Source organism: Musca domestica, unplaced genomic scaffold (assembly GCF_030504385.1).
Source record: "Musca domestica strain aabys unplaced genomic scaffold, Musca_domestica.polishedcontigs.V.1.1 1, whole genome shotgun sequence".
Classification (NCBI taxonomy): Eukaryota; Metazoa; Arthropoda; class Insecta; order Diptera; family Muscidae; genus Musca; species Musca domestica.
In genome coordinates this window covers 32643371-32657641 of record NW_026712114.1, presented here as the reverse complement: position 1 = coordinate 32657641, position 14271 = coordinate 32643371, and the positions used below count along the sequence as shown (strand labels likewise).

At 33.2% G+C, this 14271-nt stretch overlaps 1 protein-coding gene across 1 annotated transcript; it reads left to right on the top strand.

The window, feature by feature from the left end:
- The first annotated feature begins 274 nt into the window (after positions 1-274).
- On the top strand, positions 275-5774 carry LOC101890210 (uncharacterized). Its single transcript, XM_005188783.4, has 2 exons — positions 275-448; positions 4993-5774. Exons 1-2 carry the CDS (start codon positions 446-448, stop codon positions 5416-5418), a joined length of 429 nt encoding a protein of 142 aa, XP_005188840.2. The 5' UTR covers positions 275-445; the 3' UTR covers positions 5419-5774.
- The last annotated feature ends 8497 nt before the right edge of the window (positions 5775-14271 follow it).

Sequence of the window (14271 nt, the reverse complement as noted above, 5' to 3'; positions counted from 1 at the left end):
TAACATTTTGTGTAGCAATTCACATAATTCATATTAGTTTTAATTCAAAGTTTAATTTATTAGTTTCAGTGTTCACTAGGTTTATTTTTGATTCTCTTGTTTCTTTTTCTTATTGGGTGTTTTTATTTTATTTACCCCAAACTATCTGTTTGTTTTTGTTAGCACCGACCTATGTTTATGTTTTGATTTTGGCTCTGAATCTCATTTGTCACCTTATCACGTCGAAAGCTAATGTATCGGTCGTATCGGTAGTGGCTAGCGTTTGGCAAAAGGTGCGCGTGAATGAAGTTGTTGTGTTGCCCTTAACGCAGACTCAGTTGGTTATTGGTCTTCACGCTGTGAACGCGCTTTCATTGGGATTGTGACGGTGTAATCGTTTCGCTCGTTTTTGTTTCAAAGTTTAAAGGAAATACAAATTTTGCATTTTTAGAAAAATTTAAATAAAATGGTAAATGTAAAAAAATTTAAAGAAACCTTAACAAAAAAAAATATTTTACACAAATTTATTAATTTGTGGATTTAATTATTATTAAACGAAATGAACGTAAAAAGCTTATTACATTTGTGTCAAAAATATACGTTGATAATTGAAAGTGTTTAACAAACCTTATAACAATTTATAAATGTGATTTGTTTTTTAATTTTTAAAACTGAACCTCTAAAAGGGTTTGACTTTTTTCAATACAACTACCAAATAGAACTAACTAAAATTAATAATAGTATAATGGCAAACAAAACAAATTTTCAAAATAATTAGTGTGATACGTTCTATCGGAATAAATGTTTTCTTATTTGTTAAATTTACTTTATAACTTGAGTGAAATCTTAACAAATCTGATACAATTTTCAAGGACGTCGGTATTTACATTTTTAATAATCACGAAATATCACGACAAAAATAATACTGGCGTGTATTTGGCCCTTGTCAGTTTTCCTAGAAAAAAATGTTGTTTTTTCTTTGATTATTCATGGTTTGCATTGATGTAACTGAAGTGTTTAAAGAAAAAGGCATCGAAATATACAAAAACAGAAATAAAAACCAGTAAAGAAAGACTTAAAGTCGGGCGGGGCCGACTTTATGATACCCTACACCACTTTGCTAATTTAGTAGAGCTTCGCATAAAAATTAAAAGTTTTTATGGGAGAATTCAATCATACACGCTTTGATTATAATTATAATTTAAAGTTCAAAGGATTAAATATGCCGAAGCATTTGTATCTTTTAAATTCGGACTTGTATTGCCCATTTGGTGCACAATTAATTTGAAATCGGATAAAGATATATATGGGAGCTATATCCAAATCGGAACCGATCTCCATAAAATTTCGCAAAGACATTTCTGAGTTGTATTTGATATATTTCCCTGAATATCGGTGTTACGGAGTGCATATTACGGCTGTGGGTAACAAATAAAACAAATCGGATGAACAGTATATATGGGAGCTATAGCCATATCTGAACCGATCTTCACCAACTTTGACATATGTACTGGCTTCTAGACTAAGTTCGGTCCTAAGTGCCGAATTCCATCCCATTTTGACAAATATTAGACGTTTGGTGCAAAATATAAGGTAAATCGGACGAATTTATATATGGGAGCTATATCCAAATCTGAACCGATCTCGATAAAATTTGGCACATGTAATTCTGGACTGTATTTAGTATATTTCCTTGAATATCGTTGTTACGGAGTGCATATTACGGCTGCGAAGGACAAAAATAACAAATCGGATAAACAATATATAAGGGAGCTATAGCTATATCTGAATTCGATCAAATTTGGCATACTTATTTTCAGGCCTAAATTGGTTGTACGTGCAAAATTTCATACTATTCGGGCTGATATTACACGTTTGGTGCACAATAAAAGGCAAATCGGACGAAGATATATATGGGAGCTATATCTAAATTTTGACCGATTATCTCCAATTTCAATAAGGTTCGTCCTTGGGCCAAACAAATGTTTTGTGCAAAATTTCATCTGGATAGGGCAATAATTGCGAACTGTACTTTGTTTACAAAAATACATGGACAGACGGACAGACGGACAGACGGACGGACGGACGGACATGCATAAATCGACTCAGATTGTGATTCTATGCAGATCATCAAAAGGAACTATGGGTCTATCTCGTTTCCTGTTACAAACAAATGCACAAAGACATAATACCCTGACCACCTTGTGGTGTAGGGTATAATAAAAGACACGTGTGGCCGAGTTTTGAAAGTTTACATTGCGAAGTAACATAAATAGGTGGGAAAATTTCCCACTCTTCAACAGATTCTTTGGAATCCTTGCACTTTAAGTGTGTAGAATCCTCGCAAAATTACTTACAACTAGATGAGGATTATTTAAAACCTCAAGTGAGTCACCAAAGGGGACTATTGGCCTTTTTTCATAATATTGTTAAAAATTCACTTTAAACGGGATCGCAGCATGATGAAATATGAAAAAAAAAATAAAAATAAAAATTTAATTCTTCTATAGGCCGAAGTATCCATGAAAAGTTAGATTCTAACATAAACCGCAAAATTGTCGTACAAAGGAAGACCATAACAATAACTAAAATCAGGGGGTGTCATTATACAATTGCTGTACTAAATCGTGGACCCATATTTATAATTTTTTATTAATAGCAAAATGCCAAAATTGGACGAAATTATATTGAAAGTGGTCAAAACGATAATAAAAAAAAACAAGTAAGCAAGGGCTATAGTCGTGCCGGGCCGACCATGTGATAATCTACAATATTTTAGAAGCCCATTTATGTCCAAAGCCATTTTGGAAGATTTTGCTTTTGAAATTATAACACGGAGCACTGTCCAGATATTACTCTTAGCATTTTGGACATTTTCCCAATATTTACGCACTTAGTTGTTGTGGTCCATTTTACAGCTAAATATAATTCAATGATTATCCAAAATGCTAGAATTCTTCCCTGTCCTTAACTCTCTTCTCCGACGTGTCGATTGGCTTCAATTGTGTGATCAGGACATTTTTTCTGTTTTTGTTCATTAGAAACCCTAAATATATTTTCGAACATGAGTCTCCAAATTTAGACTCATCTATATGATATGTCCTAAACTCTAACTTCATGCGAAATTTCGTGTCCTTTAGTTTCTATTTGTGACCTGTATAACGGCTGCAAAATCTGGAACATTTTTAGTTGTTGGTCCATTTCAACCCAAAATTGCAAACAAATTCCGAAAAATACCGTTTAAATGATGACCTTTATACGAGGGCTATATGAAGACGTGGACCTACATAAGTAATTTTTAATCATAGGATGTTCAAATACGAAATTTGAAGCAATTCGGTTAAATAATGTAGCTTAAATCATAAAAATACCGAATATCGAGAGATAACGTTATATGGGGGCTATACGAAAACGTGCAGCGACGTGGCCCATTTACGAACTTAACCTGGCTACTGGCAAAATACACATGTTTTCAACACTTTAGTCTTCTATCTCAATTCGTTCGATTTTAGAATCTTACGCTGATCCAGAATATACAGGGTGAGATGTAAAAACTGCAATCAGCTTCAGACCGCTGTCATTTCTAAGCCACCCATCCGACAGCTGTTAAAATTATTCCAGTGACAGCTCATTATATTGTTTACAAGCGTACAAAATCATTTTGGGGAGAATTTTCCAGGAAAAAAGTTATTCGTGATGACCACCAGAACTCAAGCTCCGGCCATGGTGATGGTGTGGGCCGCCGATGGTCGCTCCCCACTCGTATTAATCGGCCGCGGCTTCAGAATAAATGCCGAACATTATCGCCAAAAAAAATCTGGAGGGTGTATTAAAGCCTTGGGCACGCAAACATTTTGGCCGCAGACCTTGAACATTCCAACAGGACTCAGCACCATCGCACACAGCACGGGCCGGATACCAATCCCTTGGACTATTGTGTCTGGAGTATTTTGGAAAGCAAGGTTGGAACTAAAAAATATCAAAGTGTTGATCACGACAAGCAAGCGTATCGCCGGGAATTGGCCAAAATACCGTAGAGCAACATTCGGGCAGCGTGTGACGGTTTCATTGGCCGTTTGAAGGCCATATGATATCTTGAGTTATCTTGTGTTGAATAGCATTATTATGGCTTATATATAATAATAATATAATATAATATAATATAATATAATATAATATAATATAATATAATATAATATAATATAATATAATATAATATAATATAATATAATATAATATAATATAATATAATATAATATAATATAATATAATATAATATAATATAATATAATATAATATAATATAATATAATATAATATAATATAATATAATATAATATAATATAATATAATATAATATAATATATATAATATAATAATATAATATAATATAATAATATAATATAATATATATAATATAATATAATATAATATAATATAATATAATATAATATAATATAATAATATATAATATAATATAATAATATAATATATATAATATAATATAATATAATATAATATAATATAATATAATATAATATAATATAATATAATATATATAATAATATAATATAATATAATATAATTAATATAATATAATATAATATAATATAATATAATATAATATAATATAATATAATATAATATAATATAATATAATATAATATAATATAATATAATATAATATAATATAATATAATATAATATAATATAATATAATATAATATAATATAATATAATATAATATAATATATATAATATAATATAATATAATATAATATAATATAATATAATATAATATAATATAATATAATATAATATAATATAATATAATATAATAATGGCTAAGTAGCTTTAGTGCCGAATCGGGTGTCAAATTTGGTAATTGGTTCAGATATAACAAAAACTCCCGATGCATCATATTTGGATAAATATTGCATATCATTACCAAAACAAATATCCCCTCTAATATTGTACTTTAGCCTAAATTAGTTTTTTTGTCTTTTCCTTGCAGATTTCCCGAGTGACATTCCTTCATATCACCACACTGGGCCTCTGCCTTGCTACAACAATGGCAGCCATACTACCTGCAAAAATTGCCCTCGTAGAAGAAAACGACTTCTATCCATCTACGCCAAACGATATAATACCAATACAACCGGCACTGATCTATCCACAGTCGAGGGGTACTTACCAGGGCAGGAATCTTTTCAAGGAAAACGATATAATTTATGTAAAACTACTGAATCGTCAAGGATATCGGCCGAGAAAATTAAAACACATCGATGAAGCCGACAATGAAATGCAAATGAAGGACATTTTCTTTGTGAAAGCCATTACCAATGGCCAATTTAGCACCAATCGTTTAAAAGTTTATCGTGTGCCCGAATTCTATGCCATAAATGTCTACAAGAAAGGCGAACTGATGATGGAACAATAATTAGCTTAGTCTTCGAATTATTGAAATTATAAATTTAAATAAATTATTCTTAAAATATTAGTTATATATATATATATCTTAAACTGCATATATGTGATGATTATACATTGTACACAATGAACTGTGAAATTTTAAATTTAAGAGTTAAATAAATTATATTATTTGAATACAATAATTTTAATTTATTATATTGTAAATGCAACAATTAGAAAGAAAAAAATAAATATAACAACAAATGTAAAAAACATTGAATGATTTCTTTAATATATTGGCTGATGCGCACGACAACTCTCGAAGGGGTTATGCAATATGCTAAACATTTATTCTCATACCAAATTTTAATAAAAATAAGTAAATTACCCCCCGACTTGAGTTATGATTATTCAAACTGTTGAGCCTTTATGGGGGAGGTTCCCGAGCACTTGGCCAATATTGACCAATTCGTATCGGACCTAAGACTGATAAAAATATTACAATGTGCCATATTTGGACTATATCGTCTACTTCGTATACTTTTTATGAGATATGTGCAAATTTTTGGAAAATGTGGAAATATACGTGACGTTACAGATACACTGGTGGCCAAAACTAAAGCAACTTAAATCGCAAAGACAATAAATGTCCTGTAACTTTTACAAAAATAAAAAATCGTAATTATTTTTCCAGTTTTAAATGAGGGGTTTAATTCACATTTAAGAAACTAAAAATAAAAATACAAAAATAATTTTGAACGAAAAATAATATGTGGAAAACTAAAATGATCCAATTTTTGCTTGGTCAAAACTAAAGCAACTTTTGATTTTTTTTATTTTAAAATAATCAAATTTTGGCTAGTAGTCGATAGCATAACCATTATTTTTGATAGCAGCTGCACACCAACGAGGGATTGAATCTATAACACGCTCAATTTGATCCTTGGGTGTGCTTTCCCAGGCACCCCGAATTCTTTAGAAAATTTTGTGCTTATTTATTTCCGAATCTATCTTGATCTTCCTATCTACGATACTCCAAAGGTTTTCTAAGGAGTTTAGGTCAGGTGATTGTGCCGGCCATAACAAAGCATGCATTTTTGACTCCCGCAACCAATATTTGACAAGTTTTGATACAAGTTTAGGATCATTGCCATGCTGAAACACCCAACTCAGCCGAATATTTTACTCAGCGTAAGGGAACAACGTGATGTCCAACACATCTTTGTAAACAAACCGATCCACAACTTCCTTTATTTCGTGAATAGGCCCAAGTCCATAGAAAGAAAAACAGCGCCACGCCATTTTTAACCCTCCCTCATGCTTCACTGTACCTTTGCAACACTGCGGCATGAGTCCTTCATTTTTTGGTCTTCTCACCGTAAAATTGTTCACGTCTGAGCCTTTAATATTAAACGTAGACTCATCCCAGAAATAATGTTTTTCCATTGAGCTTGATTCCATTTAATATTATCGTTTCCGAAAGCCTTTTTGATTTTTTCAGATATAAATGTTTTTTTGATGTCTTACGGGCATGCAGACCAGCTGCCACTACTCGTCTACGCACTGATCTCGAGCTCTCTCACCAATCCAGTTGAACTCTTAAATGGTTGTTATTTTATTTCTCTCTCAATTTGTTGATCAGTACGGGCTGTAGTTTTTCACGGCCTTCATCCGTTATAGACTGTTACTACTCATGCAGTTTCAAAAAACCGGCTAAGTATACAGAAATAATTATGAAATCACATAAATATTTATGAAATATTTCTCGGAAATCATTTTCTGTGATATGTTGTTTTGATTATCACTGATAATTTGCTGTTTTATTCAGGTACTGTATTTGCTTTTAGCCATTTTTAAATTTTTTTTGGGCAGTACTTAAAAAACGAAAAGAAAAACACATACTGTTGTAAAAAACTTCTCAAAAAGGATTTATGACAAGCGAAATTGTCGACGGAAGCGAAAAGCGATAAATATCACCGTAAAAACAACTGAAATTGCAGCGGTTATATGAATGAACAACAGAGTTGCTTTTGTTTTGTCCAAGCCAAAATCGGGTTAATTGACTTTACCAAACATTATTTTTTATATAAAAATGAATTTTGGTTTTAGGTTTTTAAAAAGTGAATAAAGTGCCTAATTTAAAACAAGAAAAAATTTCTCATTTTCTTAATTTTTGAAAAAGTTACAGGGCATTCATTCTCCTTGTAATTTCAGTTGCTTTAGTTTTGGCCACCAGTGTATATCGTTTTCATACTTCATCTAATACAATTAAAAACATTGGTTTGTGCAAAATTTGGAGGAAACCATCTTGTTTTGATGGAAATATTGAGGTGTAAAAAGTCTGAAGAATCGGATGATAATTTCGCGTTTTGGATGCCCAAAATGTTGACCCCTTGTGGGTGAGGTACCAGAAGGAGTGTTCGAATCTCTACCATCTCTATTACAGATCTTGTGTTGATGAAAGCATTGAGACGTGCGAAGTTTCGATTTCTTTGAGCGTTTTGGTTTTCAAAATCTTGAACCCTATGGGCAGGTAGCAAAGGAAATGTCCGATCTCTGCCAGCTTTAAAACAGACCTTGTGTTGATGGAAATATTGAGATGCACCTTGTCTTGAAAAGAATCGGATGTTAATTTCGCTTTTATGAGCTTCATGGATATTCAAAATTTTGACCCTTTGTGGGGCAGGTACCAGAAGGAGTGGACCGATATATCATCTGCACAACAGATCTTTTGTTAGTGGAAATAATGGGATATGTAAAATATAAAGATAATCTTTTGCTTATTTGAGATTTTATAAACGTTTTGGTTATTCAAAACGTTGTGAGAAAGGTACCAAAAAAAATGGTCCGATCTCCGTTTTTATAACAGATCCTGTGTTGATAGAAATATTCAGATGTGCCAAGTCTAAATGGAATCGGATATTAATTTCGTATTTTATGAGCTTTATGAATATTTTAAATGTTTTCCCCATTGTGATGGAGGTATCAGAAGGAGTTGACCGAAATTTTCCATCCTCACACCAGATCTTGGGTTAATAAAAATAATGTGATGTGTGTAATTGGAAGACTCATAAATCACATTTTATAAGAATTATAATTATTCAAAATTTTGATCCTTTGTGGCGGAGAGGTACTTGATAAAGTGGACCGATACCTTCTATTCTATTTCTATATAAGAGTAAATCAGTATTTTTATACCCTACAATATTGGTTTCCCACATAGGAAAGTATGTAGGGATCTTCCTATCACACCTAGCAGAGTCGATCTAGCTATGTATGTCCGTCCACCCGTTTGTCCGTCTGTCCATGTTAATTTGTAATCACTCTACAGGTCGCAATTATGGCGAACTTCTGGCTTTTTATGCTGATTTCGTTGACAAATATAGCTAAATATCGTAGACAAGCAAATAAATTTGGAGATACAGGGGGGCCTCTTGCTTTTGGAGATGATCGCAAAATATTTAGGGGTTTAAATGAACCAAAAACACAAAAAAAATTTCTTGATCACACAATTGAAGCCAATCGATACGCCTGAGGAGAGAATTAAGGACAGGGAAGAATTCTAGCATTTTGGATGACCATTGGATAATATTTAGCTGTAAAATGGACCACAACAACTAACATCACGACGGAGTGCGTAAATAATGGGCAAATGTCCCTGGTCAAAATGCTAAGGGTAATATAATTTCAAAAGCGAAATCTCCCAATAAGGATTTGGACATAAATGGGGGCTTCTAACATATTGTAGTGTTGTAGGGTATCAGATGGTCACTTACTTTTTTTTGTTTAAGTTGTATTTTCCATTCAATTTTTTATTTGGAGATGTTGAGTTCTTATTGTGTAGAAACGGTACCAGCACACCATATGGCCACCTTTTGATGAATCCCGTATAAAAATTTCGCCTGATTTTAGTTACTGCGAGAGAAATTTTTGGAAAATATTTTTAATAAGTAAAATCGACATTGTTGCAATCTTAATCGATTTTACTTATTAAAAATATTTTCAAACAAGTAAGTAAAGGCTACAGTCGAGCGGGACCGACCGTTGAATACCCTACAACACTATAATAAGTGATACAATTTATATAGGCGAGATACTCGAAAGGTATTGTGACAAATAATAAAAGAAAACCATCAGGTTTCGTTCTCTAATTTTCGAATAATAGCAACTTAAGCTAATTTGCTCATTTCCAATTTATTGGTAGATGTTGCACGTAAATGGTCTTCCTAGATCTGGAACCAATATTTCCCAAACACCTATAATCTCTCAGAAGTGGCAAAAGATTAACATTTATTATTGGTTTTTGACTGAAACGTATCTGTATGAGATACAGACATTTGACTATATTCTTCAACGAAATCAGTGTTAACGACATAATCAGCAGTGCGTCTTTCCTGTATTTGTGAATTCTCCAAAAAGTCACTGGAATGGACATTTTCGTATTTTGTCTACAAAAGTTGGCAAACTATTTCGCACATTGAATATTTTTGGATGGCCATCCAAAACTGCTTGGCTTTTGCAATGTCCGGTAACCCCCATTCAAATGTGCGTAAGGGTCGGGCGATAATTACGACCTGCTGACAATTTTGCAGTTTTTTGGTCCATTTCAACCCCTAAATATATGGCGATCATCTCCAAAAAGAGTAGGCTTCTATTCTGACCCTCTCCATGCAAAATTTCGTAAGGATCGGGCAATAAATGTGATCTGTATATGATATCCTGATATCCTAACTATTTAGTTTTGTTAGCTGTAGAAATATTACCAAATGTTAAATTCAAAATGAAAATATGCCAAAAATATGACAAAATTTAAAAAATATGAGGAAATTTTAGAAAATCAATATTTTCATTTTTAGGGAGATATTTTTATGCGATTTTTTTAGACGTTTTTTTCTTTCCTTTCTTTCTTTCCGAAATCAGTTCAGCCGTTCTCGACATATAAGAGATCTTTCACATATTTTGCTATACATCCGTTTTGTTGGATGTTAACATCAATGTAAAGATCAGAAGTAACCTTGTCATGGCTTTGTGAATTCGCCGGAATTCAAAATATTCGCGGTTTAATGAAAAATGTTGATTTTTTTCAAAACAAAAGATATGGTCTATTTTACCCGCTAAATATTATCCGATGACCCGCTAAATATTATTCTTCCCTGCCCTAAACTCTAGCTACATGCAAAATTCCGCGTCGATTGGTCTATAATTGCGACCTGTATAGCTACTGCAAAATCCGACATTTTTTCAGTATTTGGTCCATTTCAACCCCTAAACATTTGGCAATCATCTCCAAAAGCAATAGGGTTCTATTCTGACCCAAACCCCACCTTCATGCTAAATTTCGTAAGGACCATAATTGCGACCTGTAGCGTGATTACAAATTAACATGGACAGACGGACAGACGGACATACATAGCTAGATCGACTCAGCTCGGCGAGCTAGGAAGACCCATATATACTTTCCTATATGGGAAACCAATATTTCGTGGTTACATAATTTTTGGCCCAATCAAACTTATAATACCCCCAACACATAGTGTTGTAGGGTATTAAAATATACCCAATCGATTGAAAAATATGGGCAAATCTCTCACAGTAACTAAAATCAGACGGTATTGTAATATAATGGCTTCATTTCATGTTTTTAATTTGTTTTTACAACTGTGTAACCGGGGCATCCTCAAAGGTTTACCTTCTAATAAAGATGTCACAATCAATCATGTTTTTTTTTTTCTCCGAGACTTTGGACGAGTCTATTTTTTTATTCGCCAACACAGACAGTTATTAGGTACATCTACATACATATATACATATTTTACAAAACATTTAATCATAATCCGACACAGTAGCTTGTCTCTCGTAATGTCAGGCAGGGCATACGGTAGCCAGAATTCTGTCTATTTCTTAATGTTTGTTGTCTCTTGATTGTCTTCGTTTCGTTGACAAAATTGATTGTCATCATTGTTTTCTTTTCATTTTTTTGCCAGAAGTGTAAGACGATTTAGATCGATCGATCGATGGACTTCGTGGTATTGGCCAGCAACATTAGTTTTTGCCAAACTGGCAATCGCATACCTGCGCGTATCTTAATGGTGTATTAATTGTCTAGAATTAAGTGTGTGTGTGTGTGTAAATGTTAAGTAATACTACACAAAGAAATATTATTTAATTGTTGTGCAAAAATGGGTTCGCGAGAACATATGTTTTATTTCTACATACGTTGTTACGAAATTTAAAATTGTCGTGTAATCACAATCAATTTTGTTTTTCTTCAGTTTAGATGTAGCTCTCATAGAATTTTACTTCCTGTTAAAAAGCACGAATATTAACTTTAAGATTTTTGATTTTTTAAATCGAAGAAACTGACTCGTATTCATACATACGGGGTGAGATAAAAAAACTGCAACAAAGTCAAATGCCATAACTTTTACATTTTTTTTTTTTTAAATTTTATTGAATGAAAGCAAAAAATATCGGAAATAGAATTAAATTTTAGAATACGTTTAGATTTGTTCGAATTGATCGCCTTTGGGACGAATTATGGCCTTCAAACGGCCAATAAAACCGTCACACGCTGCCCGAATATTGCTCTGCGGTATTTTGGTCCATTCCCGGCGTAGCGCTTGCTTGAGGTGATTGACACTTTGGTATTTTTTAGCGTCAACCTTGTTTTCCAAAATAATCCAGACACAACAGTCCAACGGATTAGTATCCGGAGATTTTGGTGGCCATTGTGCGCTGGAAATGAAGCGAGCAACCTCATTTTGTAACCTTTCTTGGGTGGCGCGTGCTGAGTACGATGGTTCTGAGTTCTGTTGGAATGTCCAAGGTCTGCGGCTCAAGGCTTTAATACACCCTCCAGAATATTTTAGCAAAAATATTCGGCATTTATTCTGATGCCACGGTCGATTACTACGAGCGAAGAGAGACATATCGTTTGTTATGGCGGCCCACGCCATCACCATTGCCGGCGCTTGACTTCTGGTGGTCAAACCAAGGTGCACATTTTCAACTGACCTCTTTGGCAAGTAAACACGATCATTTTGTTTGTTTACAAACTGCTGGACAACGAATATTTTCTCATCGGAGAATTTCGGCAGTTCACCACTTTCGCCAAGCGAAGACTCTTTTGAGTCTATTTTCTTACTGTTGCGATGTAAGTTCTTGCACTTTTTGGAATTTCAATGGCTTTACCCCGAGCTCATTTTTCAATATTTGCCGAATGGAATATTGCGAGCCATTTTTCGGCCACTGCGACGCGGGGTTCGATCAAGTCGCTTCTTTACTTTTCGAACCATTTCTGCTGATGTTGCTGTTTTCTTACGTCCACTTTCTTGACGTTTGGCTACGCTACCATTATCACGGTAACAAGCAATGGTTGCAGTTTTTACATCTCACCCTATATTTCCTTACAAAATATTCCGGGTAGATATAACTTCCAATCAAATAAAATATATACCTAATATCCATAATTATTCAAACATAAATTTTGACACACTTTGATTTAACATTAGCTTTTGAAGTATTATTCAATCTTTGCTTTGAACTAAAATGATATCGAATTTCAAAATTAGTGTTTTTTTTTTGAAGATGCATATTGACTTTCAAAATTATTTTTTTTACATAATTGTAAAAATTGTATAGATGTTCAATTTATTGCCTTTTTATTGGGTGAGAAATGTGGATCGCGATAAAAATCATTCAAATGGTAATTAATCAATAATTATGAAATTAACAACAATAAGATATGTTGTTAAAGAATACGACAAAAGCTTAAACAAATTGTCATCTGATCGCTATTAGTTGGCTATTAAAATGCTAATGACATTCATCCACCGTCCAATATTTATGAGCTATGAGAAAGAAAGAAATTAATAATATTTCTTTTTTGCCTCTGGAAATAAAATAAACCACCTAAAATTTGACGTGATTTACTATTGATTTATTAATAGGCCAACTCTTTTTTATGCAATCTTTATCTGTCTGCTGCTATTTAAAGTAAATTTGGAATTTAAACTTATTTTTATCTGAATGCTATAAAATAAAAAATATAACACAAAACTACTCACAATGCATTAGTTTTGAATATACAAAAAAATTGTTGACGCCGAGAAATAATTGAATATTATTATATAATGCAATACACGAACTTTTTTTATACCCCCAGGCATATGGCTAGTTATACCCTCAGCCATATGCCTTGAGAGGTTATATGTCATTTGATATGTGCCTAGTCGAAATAACGGTTTTAGACCCTAGGTCTCTTTGGACCAAATCCGTTTCAGGACATTGGGGTCGATCTAGCGACGTCCGCCCGTCCGTCTGTCTGTCTATCTGGCTGGCTGGTGTGCACGATAACTCTCGAAGAGGTATTCGACTTGGTCCAAACTTGGTACATCGTAATATTTTTGTCAAACTTAGATCGAGTTTGGACATGGGCAATACGGGTCCACTGCTTCTGGTACCTCCCCCACAAAATGTCGAAATTTTCAAAAAATGCATTTTCTGTACAGAAAAAGAAATGGCAAGCCGATTTTGTTCCAACTTTGCAAATCCGAATATTTGCATCAGTGCTAGTTCAGGTCCACTCCATAAAGTACCTCCCCCACGAAGGGTCAAAGTACCTCTCCACAAAGGGTCAAACGATTATAAAATCCGAAATAAGTATAATAAGTAGACTAACACAAGATCTGCTGTGAAGATGGAATATATCGGTCCACTCCTTCTGGTACCTCTCTCACAAAATATTAAAATTTTGAATATACAAGAAGCTCGGGAAACACGATTTCATTAGACTTGGTAGATCTCAATATTTCCATCAACACACGATGGTAGAGACATAGGGTTTAAGATTTTGAAAAACAAAACGCTCAAAGAATGCGAA